The sequence below is a fragment of the Myotis nattereri genome (assembly GCF_964212035.1).
Source record: "Myotis nattereri genome assembly, chromosome: 1".
NCBI classification, from domain to species: Eukaryota; Metazoa; Chordata; class Mammalia; order Chiroptera; family Vespertilionidae; genus Myotis; species Myotis nattereri.
Genome location: NC_138075.1, coordinates 6,573,495 through 6,587,220, shown reverse-complemented (window position 1 = coordinate 6,587,220; position 13,726 = coordinate 6,573,495). Strand labels below are relative to the sequence as shown.

Here is a 13,726-nt window from a genome sequence, read left to right as displayed (position 1 = left end):
AAGTCACAGTATGTTGTTACATTCACACTTAAAAAATATCTATGTACAGGAACTTGCAGATCGATGTATACATACATTACTTCCCAAGTACATTCCTCCCCTTCTTCCCAGAGGAAAAAGAAAAAAGCCATCCAACCAGGCAACCCCTTCAAAATAACTTTAATACAAAGATGTAAATATCTCTAAATCAAAAAGCTTCTTCTGAGCGACTGGGTGTCATGGAAGAGAACACGGAATGGAAGTGATGACGACAGCTTGACTTCAGATGGAACTGGACTGTTTAAAACTGCGTATCCAGGAAAAATAGGCACTGATTTCTAGAAGGAAATTCACTCCTTACGGAAGCTATTTATTGAGCCAATATGGCTGGTTAACATTTTCACTAGTATAGTCACCCAGTGCAGGACGCGGCCCTCAGCCGACACCGGCACTGCCGGGGCTGTCCCCACTCCGGGCCTGGAGGACCATCTGATCCATCTCCCGGGCCTGGTCCATGTCTTTCCACACTGCAACTGCCCAGCATTATACAGGTACCCTGCTGCTTCCTCACTTCAACTACCCTTCAAGGTAACTAGAAAAACTTGTTAAAAAAACAAAGGGGAAAAAAAGGCATCAGGTTATCTCATCCAGGCTGCGCGCCCCAGGCCCCCGACTGGAGGCATGCCCGGTGGGGGGATGGGTGGGGGCACAGGTGGCTGTCCTCCAGGGGGGACAGATGGAGGTGGGTAGCTAGCTGGAGGCAGGCCCAGGCCTGGAGGAGGGTGAGGTGGAACGGCATGGGTGGGGGGCAAGCGTGGGGGTGGGGGCGGGAAGTTGGGGTTGTAGGTGGGTGGAGGTGGAGGGTACCCGGGAGTTGGGGGTGGGATGGCAGGTGGGGGGAAGGAGGCTGGGGGAGGGGGCACCGGTGGTGGGGGGGGGTTGGGGGGGTAGACATGGTGGTAGGGCAGGTGGGCTGGAGGCCCGTAGGCAGGGGGCAGGGCGCTGTAGGAGGGGCCCTCGGTCTTCATCATGGACTGCAGGCTCTGGTAGCCCTCTCCAGACATGTAGGAGCTGGTGGTGGACATCCCGGTTATGTAGCTGGAGGGTGGCGGTGGCGGTGGCCTGTGTGGCAGCGGTGGTGGCTGGTGCACAGGGGCCGGGTGGGCCGGAGGAGGAATCTGGACTTTGGGGAGGTCACTGGCATCCACAGGGCCTGGTGGCTCAGCCTCGCCTAAGGCAGCCGCGAGGGGAGGCTTCCGGTCTGCAGTGGAGAGACGAGTCAGTGCCCAGCAGCTCCACAGACCCTACCCCCACCCCATCACAGCACCAGAGTCAGTCTGAGATCTACAGCAACCTGCCCAGATGTGGGCAATGTTCACACACTGGCAGGGCTGTTTTCCTAAAATTGATTCTAAACTCACTTTTCCTGGGTAGTTCTGCATTTCTGGATGTGACCAAATATACTTAGAATTTACAACATCCTCAAAACATCTGTGTAAAGTTTTCTGAAAGATCCTTGGTCGTTACTGTTTTAACATTTTGGCTGCAAAGTCTCCCTTCTATACACTTTCCCTTAGACCTCCCAAGCCTGCCCTTCAAAAAGGTAGAGAGAAAAGCTGGCAGCCCACGGCTCTCAGCAGACACTGACCTGGTGGTGGGTGGGCCGGAGGCAATGGAGGGTGAGTGGTCTCTATTTTGGGAATTTTAGGTGGTGGTGGTTCTACGAAGAAAAAGATTAAAAAAGCACTCATATCTCTTCATGTAATAAACATATTATAGTAAAAATAAAACGGACTGTTCAGGAATTTCTCTGGGGAAAAAGAGCAGATAAGAACGTATCAAGGGTACTTGAGGAAGGCCTCAGCTATATCAGCATGCCCTGGCTCACTGGTTGAGCGTTGTCCCATGACCTGAGAGGTCACAGTTCAATTCCCAGCCAGGGCACATGACCAGGTTGCAGGCTCGATTCCTGGTAGGGGGAGTGCAGGAGGCAGCCGATCAATGTTTCTTTCTCCCTTCCTCTCTCTGAAAATCAATAAAAAAATCTAAAATAAAATAATAAAATGAATCATTATGTGCTAATCCTTTTAAAAGAAAAAAAAAATACAACTCTGCTCTCCTACCTCCCTTCTAAAAAGGAAACTAGCCCACTATCCCCTTTTCCACAAAGCAAGCCCTTCCAACACCTTGAGAGCAGCACAGAACCACTTCCGTGACCGGTGTGACTTGCTAACACACAGAACACAGAAAGGCCCCGAATGCTCACAGGAAACCACTACCTTTTAACTCTTGTTTAGTTGCATTTCCAGTTTATTTTCTCTCACAAATATTTGCTCCATTTGGCATCTCCTTAGAAGTCACCACTGGAGGACTGGAGGAGAGCGACCTTAAGTGCACGTGCTTAAGCCAAGAAGCTGGGGCCACTTGGGGCAGAGGACACAGCCCACCTTCAGGGTCGAACACCTGCATGTGACCCGCATCCCCAGTGACGACACTGAATCCCACAGATAAGGCTACACCAAGTCCAGTCGCTTCTGTTTAGAAAGGTAGAGGCGTGCACACATGATGGAAAAAGAACGCCATCTTTTGTTTGTATGTTTTGGCCCTTTCCGAAACTCCCTTCATCCGGCGTGCACATCACTGATCTGATTCTGCCCCGGTTTTGCTGATCACTTTCTTGGTTTCCTCTCTCAGACTTAGGCTGGATTCAAGGTGTGGGGAGATCTCTCCCTTTATCATCAGGGGGATGAATCGACGTCTCTAGCTTCTATCTCACCTCCAAAACCGGGGACCTGACTTTCAAGTCCCACCCTAGATCCAGCAGCCAGCACCTTGCAGGCAGCCTGTTCCTCCATCTCCTGACTGGTATCCCTCTCACCTAAGCTCTCCCTCCAACCTCCTCCCCACCGCCAGCCAAGCTAAAGCTGTCCAACAGAAATATCAAAAGAGCCACCCATGTAATTTTTAGTTTTCTAGCAGCCATGTTCAGAACAGTTAAAATTAATCTTAATATTTAACTTGATATATTTAAAAATTGATCATTTCAATGTATAATCAACATAAAATTGACTAATAAGATTCTCTGCATTCTTTTTTTTATTTGGGGGGGGGGGGAGAGGAGAAAAAAACATGGATGTGAGAGAGAAACATTGATTGGTTGCCTCCTGTGTATGCCCCAACTGGGGATTGAACCAGAAACCTAGATACTGGTATGTGCCTTACCTGGGAACTGAACCCGTAGCCTTTTGGTGTACGGGACGATGCCCCAACCAACTGAGCCACTGGCCAGAGTTACATTCCTTTTTCTTACTAACTCTCAGAAATCTGGTGTATACTTGCACTGAGGGTACCAGGCCATTGGAGTGGGCCACACTGTCAGTCCTCTATAGCTACTTGCACGTACTGTTCTGCTCAGTCAGATCTCACCTCCAGGCTGTCTGACCCTCCCTTCCTGGGCCTCTGGCCATCATTCTGACTCTTCTCTCACCACGTCTCACCCAGATGCTGGCAAAGTCCTTCCCATTCCCAACCATCGGTGCTATTACTACTGCCAGGAAACTTTCTAAAATGAACTCAGGCTTTGCCATGCTTCTGCTAACCAACCTCCCACGGCTGCCACTGCCTATGCAAAATCGGCCCCTCCAAGTAGGTAGGCGCTGTCACCCACTCCAACCACATTTCAGTCCTCTCAGAAGTGATGCCCTTTCAGCTCTTCCTGTTCCAGGAAACTCCTCTCTCCATTTACTTCCAATTCCTTTGCTCACCTGCCTCCTTCGACCTACAGGCTCTCCGCTCTCAGCTCTAGTTCTTCTCCAAGGTCACCACTGGCTGTCTCTACTTCTCCAACAGATGCTGCAATCAGCTCAAGATGACGGTATATAACTGCTTTTTGGTGTCTCACACTTTTTGCTCATTCAGAACTAAAAAAAATTTACCTGTACTGAACTCATCATTCCCCCAAAGATACTGCGAAACTCGTAGCTTTACTCTAACTTGAAGATCTTGGCAACAGTACCATAGATAATCCCCTGAGGTCCTACCATGGAACTAAGCAACAGAGAAACAGAGACAAGTGGACACTGTGCTTCAAAGAGCTCAGCACAACAGGGCCAATGACACACAAAACGCTTCTCACTTTCTCTTCTGTAATCTTTCAGATTTTGCTCACTCTTTATTTGCTTCCAACACAGAAACAAATTAACCAACTCTGGGCTCTACTACATATCTATAATAATAAAAGCATAATATGCTAATTAGGCCAGGCGTCCTTCCGGATAACCATCCGGATGAACCGCAGCAGTGGGAGGGGGGAGGGGGGAAGGGGAGGGAGGTAGGGACTGAGGCAGAGGCAGCCGCCATGGCAGAGGAGGTTGAGGCAGTGGCGGGGCTGAGCCCCTTGAACGAATTTCGTGCATCGGGCCTCTAGTGTCCATATAAAGGCGTCTGACAGAGGCCTGGTGCCATCAGCAGCAGGGCTGGCCGTGTGGTTGGTTCTCTGGGCAACAGCCTACCCACCACGCAGTCCTTTCTCCACACCATCCTGCCACTCGGAGTTCAGGACGGGGACACCCAGGGCACTTCACTTTCTTCATGTTTTTACTGTGTCACACTCCACTAATCTCTAACAATATATATTGTGGCAACCGGTCTCCTACATTCATGATGACATTTTATATATGTGACTCAGTACATTGTTATTGATACCTTTCATCAAAATATAATCTAAAAATAGAGTTGGGATAAACAGAAGACAATGTGTTTTCTGGCAGAGTGGGTCAAGTTTGTGATGGGGTCTTTAAATTTTAAGGCCAATATAATCAGAAAAGAAACCATGTTGACTAAGAATTTAAAGTTTTGATAAGCAGACATATAAAACTAAAACACAGAACTGCAAATTACCTGCTGCTTTGTTCTCTTCTTTGGGAGAAACAACCTGTTGCAAAAGAAAACACAACCGTTAACCCAGACCCGGGAAGAGTGAGAAAAACAGATGAACCAGGTACGAAATCAGAGCGACAGAATGTGGCCTCACACAAAACCATGTTGGCTTAACTCGCAGGGCAAACCTGCCACCTGCAGAGCACCATTCTGCTTCCTTCCCCTTTCCCTGTCCGGAAATACTCCCTTGTCTCAGTTCTGAACACTGAGTCTCAGGCCCCTAGCACACTGCCCTGTTTGATCACAGAGTTGGCTGATACCTATATATCCTGCATGGCTTCTTCTAAGGACTGAGTAACAGCAAATGCCGGGCTGCCACCATTGGGAGAAATTTCTATCAATACTGTCACTTAAAGATACAAACACTACAGCCCTGACCGGTTTGGCTCAGTGGATAGAGCGTCGGCCTGCAGACTGAAGGGTCCCAGGTTCGAGTCCAGTCAGGGGTATGTGCCTGGGTTGTGGGCACATCCCCAGTGGGAGATGTGCAGGAGGCAGCTGATCGATGTTTCTGACTCTCTCTCTCTCTCCCTTCCTCTCTGTAAAAAATCAATACAAACACTACAGGGTCAGAGGGACCTGGTTACACCCATTCCAGCAGGGTACAGAGGCGGAAACGACACTCTGGCAGGTTTCAGGGCCCTGTCGGAGGTGACACAGGCAGCAGCAGCTTGGGGAGGACAGAGCCTCTCCTCTGACCACAGAAGTTTTCACGCTCCCCATAGACATGCAGTCTGATAGCGATTTTTAGTGTTCCGTGAAATCCCTTAGAAATAGGAATGTGCTCAGGTGGGGCACTGCCACCGGGAAAGCTGGCCATGCCCAGTGCCAATCTGGCCACTCACCGTGGCTCGCTTCACCTGGCGGGGGGGACTAGGCTGTGGGGACGGTTTCTTGGGCTGCTGGGCTTGCTGTGGCGGTGGTGGCGGCTGGGTTGATGGCTGCGGGTCCTTCTGTGGGGGCTGCGGTGGTTCAGGGCCTGGAGCCGACTGTGACGGTGGCACTGGTGGCACTTGTGGTGTGGGGTTGAGCGATGGGGGCTGATGCAGCTGATGAGGCGTGTGATGAGGCATCTGTTGTTTTCCTTGTGAGTAAAGGTCCAGGATTTGGTGGCAGATATCTAAATGATAGGCGACAATTACATTTACCACAGATGGATATTTGAAATAAAATTTTACCTAGAAAAATAAGCCAGCCCATTTCCCTTTGAGCCACGATTCTCATACAAGGACCAACATGTCAAAATCCTATTTGGAATTCACCCGGCCTCTGCTGTGCACAGCACTGGTGGGTATTTTCAGGTCACCAAAACGATTTGCTTGGAAAGAGTGGATATTACATTTGAAATGTTAATCACAGATATGCTTCTGAAGAAAAGTTTATGCAGGCCGATCGGGAAATCTGTTCAGGAATCCTGTTCTCAGGGCAGCACCATCCCAACATGGAACACCCTCACAGAATGATTGGCATGCCCAGTACCTTCCAGAACATCCACAGGGACATCTTGCACAAACTGCTCCCACCATCTCCGATACATGGGTTTGGAGGTCCATTCTTGTATTTCAAATTTGCACAAACGTCCCGCGAGATACATCACTGCCACTGCTATGATCTCTGGTTCCCACTGCAGTGACAGGGTCGTGCAGAGACTAGTTCAACAGGAAAAAGAGGTGACTTCACTTGGATGAACAAACATTTGTGTTAACTCAATGCATGAAAGTCAGATGCTGCATCTAAATGGCAATTTGCTTATCCTTCTCTAAACACCATCAAATAAAGTATTATTCAGAGTCCTCTAAAAGTATAAAAATAAGTTATTTTAACCACAGTTACTTAAAAAATGTTCCTTAAAGAATCAGAATCCCAGCCCATTAAAAAATTGCCATGCCATGAAATACAAGTGAAAATGATTTATGTTCTTCAAACTGTTTCTCCCAACAGCGACAACTCCACTCACAGGCACTTTGTTCCCCATTAGATCCCTGGGCTCTAGAACATCAAGGACCTAAAACCATGACACCATATGGTGTTTGTGTTTTTGCAGAATCAAATGGGTTCTCAGTACTTAGTTGTCCAAACTCTCCGGGGTATTGTTTTAGATTTATGTTTCAAACTGGAGATAAGATTTCAGGATCCTGCATCACCATGACATGGCAGGGTACTGCCTCTGCTGGGAACAGGAGACCTGGACTTTGGCCCCAGCTCTGCCCTTCACTGACTCCTCAAGCTGGGTCAAGTCAGTTTCCTTGATATAAAGTAGGGGTTTGGGTAAAGTGACATATGAAGTCCCTGGGTATTTAAAAACACTATAATTAAAGACAATACTTTCAGGAATCATTTCTATAGTTTGTTAAAAAACTGTAATTAAATCAACATTTGAGTATATGTACCTGTCATTTACAAATGTCCATGCCATTTGAACCAACTTTTGAATTTTGTTTTTATCACCTAGAAATGGGGGGAGGGGGGAAAGGTAAATTAGTAGGAAAAGAAAATAAAGCAGCAGCACAAGAAGCAACAAGTACTCATATAAAGCCCAGGTACCCTCAGCATCATTCCAATACACAGCAAAGAGCTTCCGCATGGGAGACAAGGACAAACGAGTGGGTCCAAGCCCCACCTCTGCTCTCTCCACATGCCCTATGCTGAGAGCCACCGTTTATGGGAAGCCTGGCTCCATGGCCGAATTTATTAGGTTATTTAAAAAGTTCTGACTCATTTTCCTGTCTCATACCACTTGGCAACTGGATAACAGAATCTGTTTATACACAAAAGGAAACAGTACTAACAGCCACAATATTGAACTGTCTAGGCAAGCTACAGCCCAGGTACTTCACACACCGAATTTTCTGCTTTCCTCTTTTAAGCATAATCGCAATGTCATCAAACGATGATGAAGACGTGGTTTCAGAATAAAAAAGTTCTTTCAATAACGTTTTCTTACCTTTGAGTTGTTTTGCATATTTGAGTAGGAACTGGTATGGATGCTCTACCTGTAAATCAAACTTTATGGTCTGTAGTAAGATTCTCTCCAGAACCATTACTTCTTCCTAAAAATAAAATAATAAGTGTCGGGGCTGTAGTTTTAGACACAGGTCTAAATCAGTATTTAAAAAGTGAACTTTTCTATTTATTATTTTTTAAATATATTTTTATTGATTTCAAAGGGAGAGGGAGAAAGTGATAGAAACATCAGTGATGAGAATCACTGATTAGCTGCTTCCTGCACATCCCCCACTCAGGATTGAGCCTGCAACCTGGGCATGTGTCCTGACCAGGAATCAAACCGTGACATCCTGATTCATAGGTCGATTCTCAACCACTGAGCCATGCCAGCGGGGCTGAAAGTGGTGTTTTTAGAACATAACTAAGTCATGTATGTAATTATTTTAACACCATTTCCTGACATGAGCAGGGGTTGTGGGGAAAAGACAGGATGGGTGGTATAACCAACAGCAATCTCTGGGTGTCTGAGAATAGCCGCAAATGTCAATTCCTCCCACCATTCTTGGGAAGCAAAAGACACACAGCACATGCAATGCAGATACATGTACGCAGAGCACTGGCACTATCCTTACCCAAGGATATTTTTTTCCATTGATTTTTAGAGTGGAAGGGAGGCGAAGAGATAGACACACATTGATTGGTTGCCTCCACACAAGAGCTGGGGATCAAATCTGCAACCTAGGTACATGCCCTTGAACACTGACCCTTCAGTCCAAGGGCCAATGCTCTAACCACTGAGAAACTGACTAGGGCAAGGACCTCTATCCTTCCAAAAAAAAAAAAAAAAAAAAAAATATATATATATATATATATATATACACATACATATATATACATATATATATATTTATTATATATACTAGAGGCCCAGTGCATGAAATTCATGCACAAGGTGTGTGTGTGTGTGTGTGTGTGTGTGTGTGTGTGTGGGGGTGTCCCTCAGCCCGGCCTGCCCTCTCGCAATCTGGAATGCTGCATACACCACTGACCACACTTTTCATACAGGTGAAAGGCATCTTGCTGTTGTGTGGGCAGCTAGATTTTTTTTTTGCCCTAATTATAAAAAGTAGTACATAACATGATCTTTCTGAGGCAGTAGTACTATTTCCCCATCTTACGGATGGAAAAACTGAAGCAGAGAAAAGCAATTGGCTTTGTCACAGTTATAAGTGTCAGAATCAGGGCTGGCCACAAAATGTGCAAGCCAGAGTCCATGCATGTCATCGCTGAATCATCCTGTTTTTTAGTTAGAGTAGCCTTGCCAGGTTTCAATTTTTCAATCTAAGTCACTATTCCCAATATATAGGGTAGGGTCCCTAGACCTGGCCAGCAATCAGGGCCAATTTGTGGGGCGACCAGTGGGTGGGGCGATCGGGGGGGCCCCTGCTGGCACCCGCTTTGGCTGGTGGCCTGGCACTGCCTGCTGGCCAGCACCATCTCCCAATTGCTGCTGCTAGTCCCCTCCCTCTGTGAGAGATGACCAGCGGGGCGCTTGCTGGCTGTCCCTGCCCCGATTGCTGCTGCCTCCGGTCGCCTCCCTCTTGGGGGGCAGTGTGTGTCATAGGGACCTGTCGTTCTGCCGGCCATTCCACCATTTGGTCTATTTGCATATCAGGATTTTATTATATAGGATATATATATATTTATTGATTTCAGAGAGGAAGGGAGCAGGAGAGAGAGAGAGAAATACCAATGCTGAGCATCACTGATCGGCTGCCTTCTACATGCCCCACTGGGGAACGAGCCCACACCCTGGCCATGTGCCCTGACCTGGAATCGAACCGTAATAGGTTCATAGGTCGACCACTGAGCCACACCAGCCCGGCAGGACCTTCCATCTTAATGCTACCATAAGGAACCAAGATTTAAAGGCAGGCAGTTAGGATTCTTACCTTTGGGTCATCTCCAAACTGGCCAAATTGTACATCATTTAATAAACTACGAGCTGTTTTGATGATATCTTTACATTTTTTGGGTGTTTCTTCTACTTTCCCAGCCAGAAAGAGACAACAAGCTCCTGTTACCTAAAAGGAAGACAAGAGTTCCTGAGACACCGTTCCCAAAGCTCACACAGAAACGCCAGCAAACGTTTTTGACCTTTGCTCTCCCTTTCTTATTCACAAGGAGCTCAAAGGAAATTTCACACACACACCCAATTTGGCCCCATAAATTATTTTAAATTTAATTTTCCAAACAACATGTTATGTAAACAAAGTAGATGCCAGAAGGGAAAAAACCCACAGACACAAATTTTCTTTTCACACTGTGATCTTTGTTCCAGAAAAAGAACACAGCTAAACGCATGTCTGGTGGAGTCCATGTCTGTGCCAGTGCCCAGCTGTCCTTCCTTCCCCTCACGCTGCCTGGACCTGGTCCAGTTCCCGCATCACTGAGGTGGTCTCACTGCTCTCTCTCCAGTTTTTCTCCGCCTACTCTCATCTCTCCTGAATGTGTGACCCTCCACAGAATCCTCATCGTTAGATGTCAGACTCTGTGCCAGGGGTACAACGCTGACTGAAACAGTGTCCTTCCTCTAGCACTTGTGTACAAAACTAAGGAAAATCGTAGCTAAAGGAAAAACCCCAACAGACTGACCTCCTGTTACGTCTAATTCTGTCATCTTCTTTACGAAACTCTTCGACCACTTCAGTTTACCTATTGCAGTCTAACGCCTGAGCCTGGAGTTCAATGCTCACAATGGTCTGACCCAGTCTACCTTTCCACCCAGGGCCCCCATTCCATTCCTGCCCAATGAACCTCCTAGCTGGGCTGGTACTCACCACATGGTTCCTCCATGTCTTTGCCACGCTAGTTTCTGCAGGATCACTGCTCTGTCCCATCTGACATTTAGAGTCAGGGCTTAATTACTGCTGGCACCTCCTCCCTAGCATGTTCCCTGATCCCTCCCCAATGCATTAATCTCTCCCTTGAAGCTGCAGCCTTCCTCTGCACCTCTCCTATGATCTCCCCGCTACCGTATATTTTGTACGTCACACCTCAGGACTGGAAGCACTGAGGCAGGCTCCCTGTCTGAGTCTCCCACAGAGCAGAAGACAGTGCATGTTTAAGGAACGACTGCAGAATGAGCAATAGGGCCTGAAACATTTTTATTCCTTCTTGGCCTTTTTTGGGTCTCAATTATAAGCCCAAATTTATCTTGGCAAAGGTAACAGGGAAGTAAACTTGCACACAAAGTGCAATATGACTGTGTCCATATCAGGCTAAATAAAAGGATTTGAATGTGGTTAATTAAAAAAATGAAAAACAAACAAAAAATCACACGCAAAGTTCAAACTTGATTTTGTTTATACACAGTATGTTCTATGTAAAAATAACTACTTTCTGGAAATATAAAAATAGATTAAATTAGTTCACTGAACTGTGTGGAAATAATTACATGTGATAGAGAATTAAAATAAAATGTAAATACTTACATATCTTGGAAATTGCTTAAAGGAATGAAACATATAGAAGCGATGAAAATAAATTATTCCAGTTGCCAGGGTATCATAGTGTCTGTTGTTCTGGTTAAGGACTTTAGTCAAGAAATTGTTATTGTTTTTAGTTAAATGTGGAAAAACTAAAACAACAGCAAGCAAGTCAGTGGTAAAGTAAACACCGTCAGTAGCAAAGCAGGTATATGGGAATCTCTGTATCAGAATTCACCCCAGCAAGGCGGGTTTACACTATGACCAAGGCCAGGCTTCACCATCCCTCAACTGTGATCCACCAGGAGGAATCCTGGTGGCCACTTGCTCAATGGCTAAGTCTACACATTTAAATGAAAAATAGGAAACCGAAAACCCCCAAAGAGCCAAGCTAAACAGAAATAACATTAGTTAACAAAGATTTTAGTACAGAGATATTACTATATGTCTATTTAAGGTAAGATTTCCTTTTAAAAAATTGATTAGAGGGAGAGAGAGATAGAAACATCAATGAGAGAAACATTATCAGCAGCCTCCTGCCCCCTACTGGCGACTGTGCCCGAAACCCGGGAATCAAATCAGAGATCTCTTGGTGCATGGGACAATGCTCAACCAACTAAGCCACACTGGCTGGGAGCTATTACTATGTTTTATCAATAGTATCTAATTTAATTCTCAGTGTTGGCAGTGGGAAGCCTAAAACAGATTCCAAAGAGATAAGGATACAGTCCCAAACGTGTGCCCACATCAAAGATGAACCGAGCCCCCTCTCGGCGGTACCGGGCCTCAGTGGCTGGGTCAAGTCCTTCTAGCTGAGAGGGTGTATGAGCCAAGTCTTTCTTATCCCAGTACCAACATGGTTTTGTGTGGTCCAGGTTTGCTGAGGTTACTGAAGGGCTGGAATTTTCTTTATTCTCCTTCATTTATTGAAGTAGACTTGTTCTTTTCAAAAGATTCTCTGAAAATGTTAGGATCCTATGAGAAAGAGAAGGAAAGCTGGAAAGGGATACCCATGTGAAGCAATCCCAATCATTGAAGCAATCTAGAATTACAGATGGTACCTGATTTTGGATCGAAATTTCCCACAGAAACATTACTGATTGGCAGTTAAAACCCCAAGCTGAGCTCCAAAACCAATTAAAACATTTGTACACATTGTCTGTGCCGTATAATAACGGACTTGAGCATCCATGGATTTTGGTATCCACAGAAAGTCCTGGAACCAATCCCACTCGGATACGGAAATGCAGTGAAAATAAATGTACGTGGATAGAATGGAAACAGTCCTCTAAATATTCCACCCCCCTTGAAAAGTTCTTACTTCAGTTCTATAACCCCATTCCCTATTACTCTTCCATTATTTTTTCACAAGACCCTAAAGTCATAAATTTTCTCATTAGCAGTTCATGATTACTGTGAAAGATGGAGAGATTTATGAGCTCCACAAAGTAAAAATCTCTCCATAAACAAGCAGCATGTCAAGGCATTTTAGTAACATCTTTCAAGAATGTGCCTTTGATATTTCACTTTACATGATGAAAGGTTAAATTCAGTTTTAAACATTTAGAATTATGGATACTTACACACAGTACAGACATTCCCTCTAAACAGTAATATTTGGTCAGTCACTAACCTTCATTTGGCCACTTTCATTAATGGAACTGTAACAGTTTACCCGGCAGCCTATAGCATTGCTGAGTATCAATACCTGGTATTCACATTAATTCTTTTAAAAATATATATATATATATTTTTTATTGATTTCAGAGAGGAAGGGGAGGGAGAGAAACATCAATGATGAGAGAAAATACTTGACCGGCTGCCTTTTGCACGCCCCCTACTGGGGATTGAGCCCACAATTTGGGCATGTGCCCTGACCTCCTGGTTCATATGTCAATGCTCAACCACTGAACCACACCAGCTAGGCAAACATTCATTCTTGTATTAATTTTATATTAATTTTGAGATCTGTTCTGTTCACCCCCTAGATCTGGTACATAGATGGCACAGAATAAGGAGTGAATTAAATCTACCTTTCAACAACTCTAGAGTTCCCACTTAGCTCCTTGAAAATAACTTGCCCTATCTACTGACTGTCTTTCAAATATGTGAAGATGGTTTTTACATTCCCGTTCTTCTCCAGGGCAAGCATCCCACTTCCTCCACGTAATTTTTAGTGTTTCAAGATTTCCCCCTAAAATATTAGCATCCAAAATGAAAAACAATATTCTTTATAGGACTGGAGTAATACACGTGGGATGAGAGGTTACTAATATTCAACATGTCCAATGAGGGGCCACTGAGTTGCAGCATGCCTGCAAGTTGGTTTCTTATCCTCACAATTTATCACTGAGAAAACGGAGCTAGTGAGACAG

At 45.5% G+C, this 13,726-nt stretch overlaps 1 protein-coding gene across 1 annotated transcript; it reads right to left on the bottom strand.

Moving 5' to 3' along the window:
* Window positions 1–143: 143 nt before the first annotated feature.
* On the bottom strand, window positions 144–12,697 carry CCNK (cyclin K). Its single transcript, XM_081106072.1, has 10 exons — window positions 12,078–12,697; window positions 11,358–11,439; window positions 9,816–9,947; window positions 7,862–7,967; window positions 7,308–7,365; window positions 6,397–6,566; window positions 5,763–6,037; window positions 4,879–4,912; window positions 1,628–1,699; window positions 144–1,240 (listed from the first exon to the last, which is right to left on the bottom strand). The coding sequence occupies exons 1-10, from the start codon at window positions 12,272–12,274 to the stop codon at window positions 618–620; spliced, it is 1,749 nt and encodes a 582-aa protein (XP_080962198.1). The 5' UTR covers window positions 12,275–12,697; the 3' UTR covers window positions 144–617.
* Window positions 12,698–13,726: the final 1,029 nt, after the last annotated feature.

What these genes read in the sequence shown, in the direction of transcription:
- CCNK (XM_081106072.1), bottom strand. Translation starts at nt 12,274, where the DNA reads ATGAAGGAGAATAAAGAAAATTCCAGCCCTTCAGTAACCTCAGCAAAC. An exon ending in GTGGGCACACGTTTGGGACT is followed by an intron (nt 11,440 to 12,077) that starts GTATCCTTATCT and finishes CCAGAACAACAG; the next exon opens with ACACTATGATACCCTGGCAA. An exon ending in ATATGCAAAACAACTCAAAG is followed by an intron (nt 7,366 to 7,861) that starts GTAAGAAAACGT and finishes CCCCATTTCTAG; the next exon opens with GTGATAAAAACAAAATTCAA.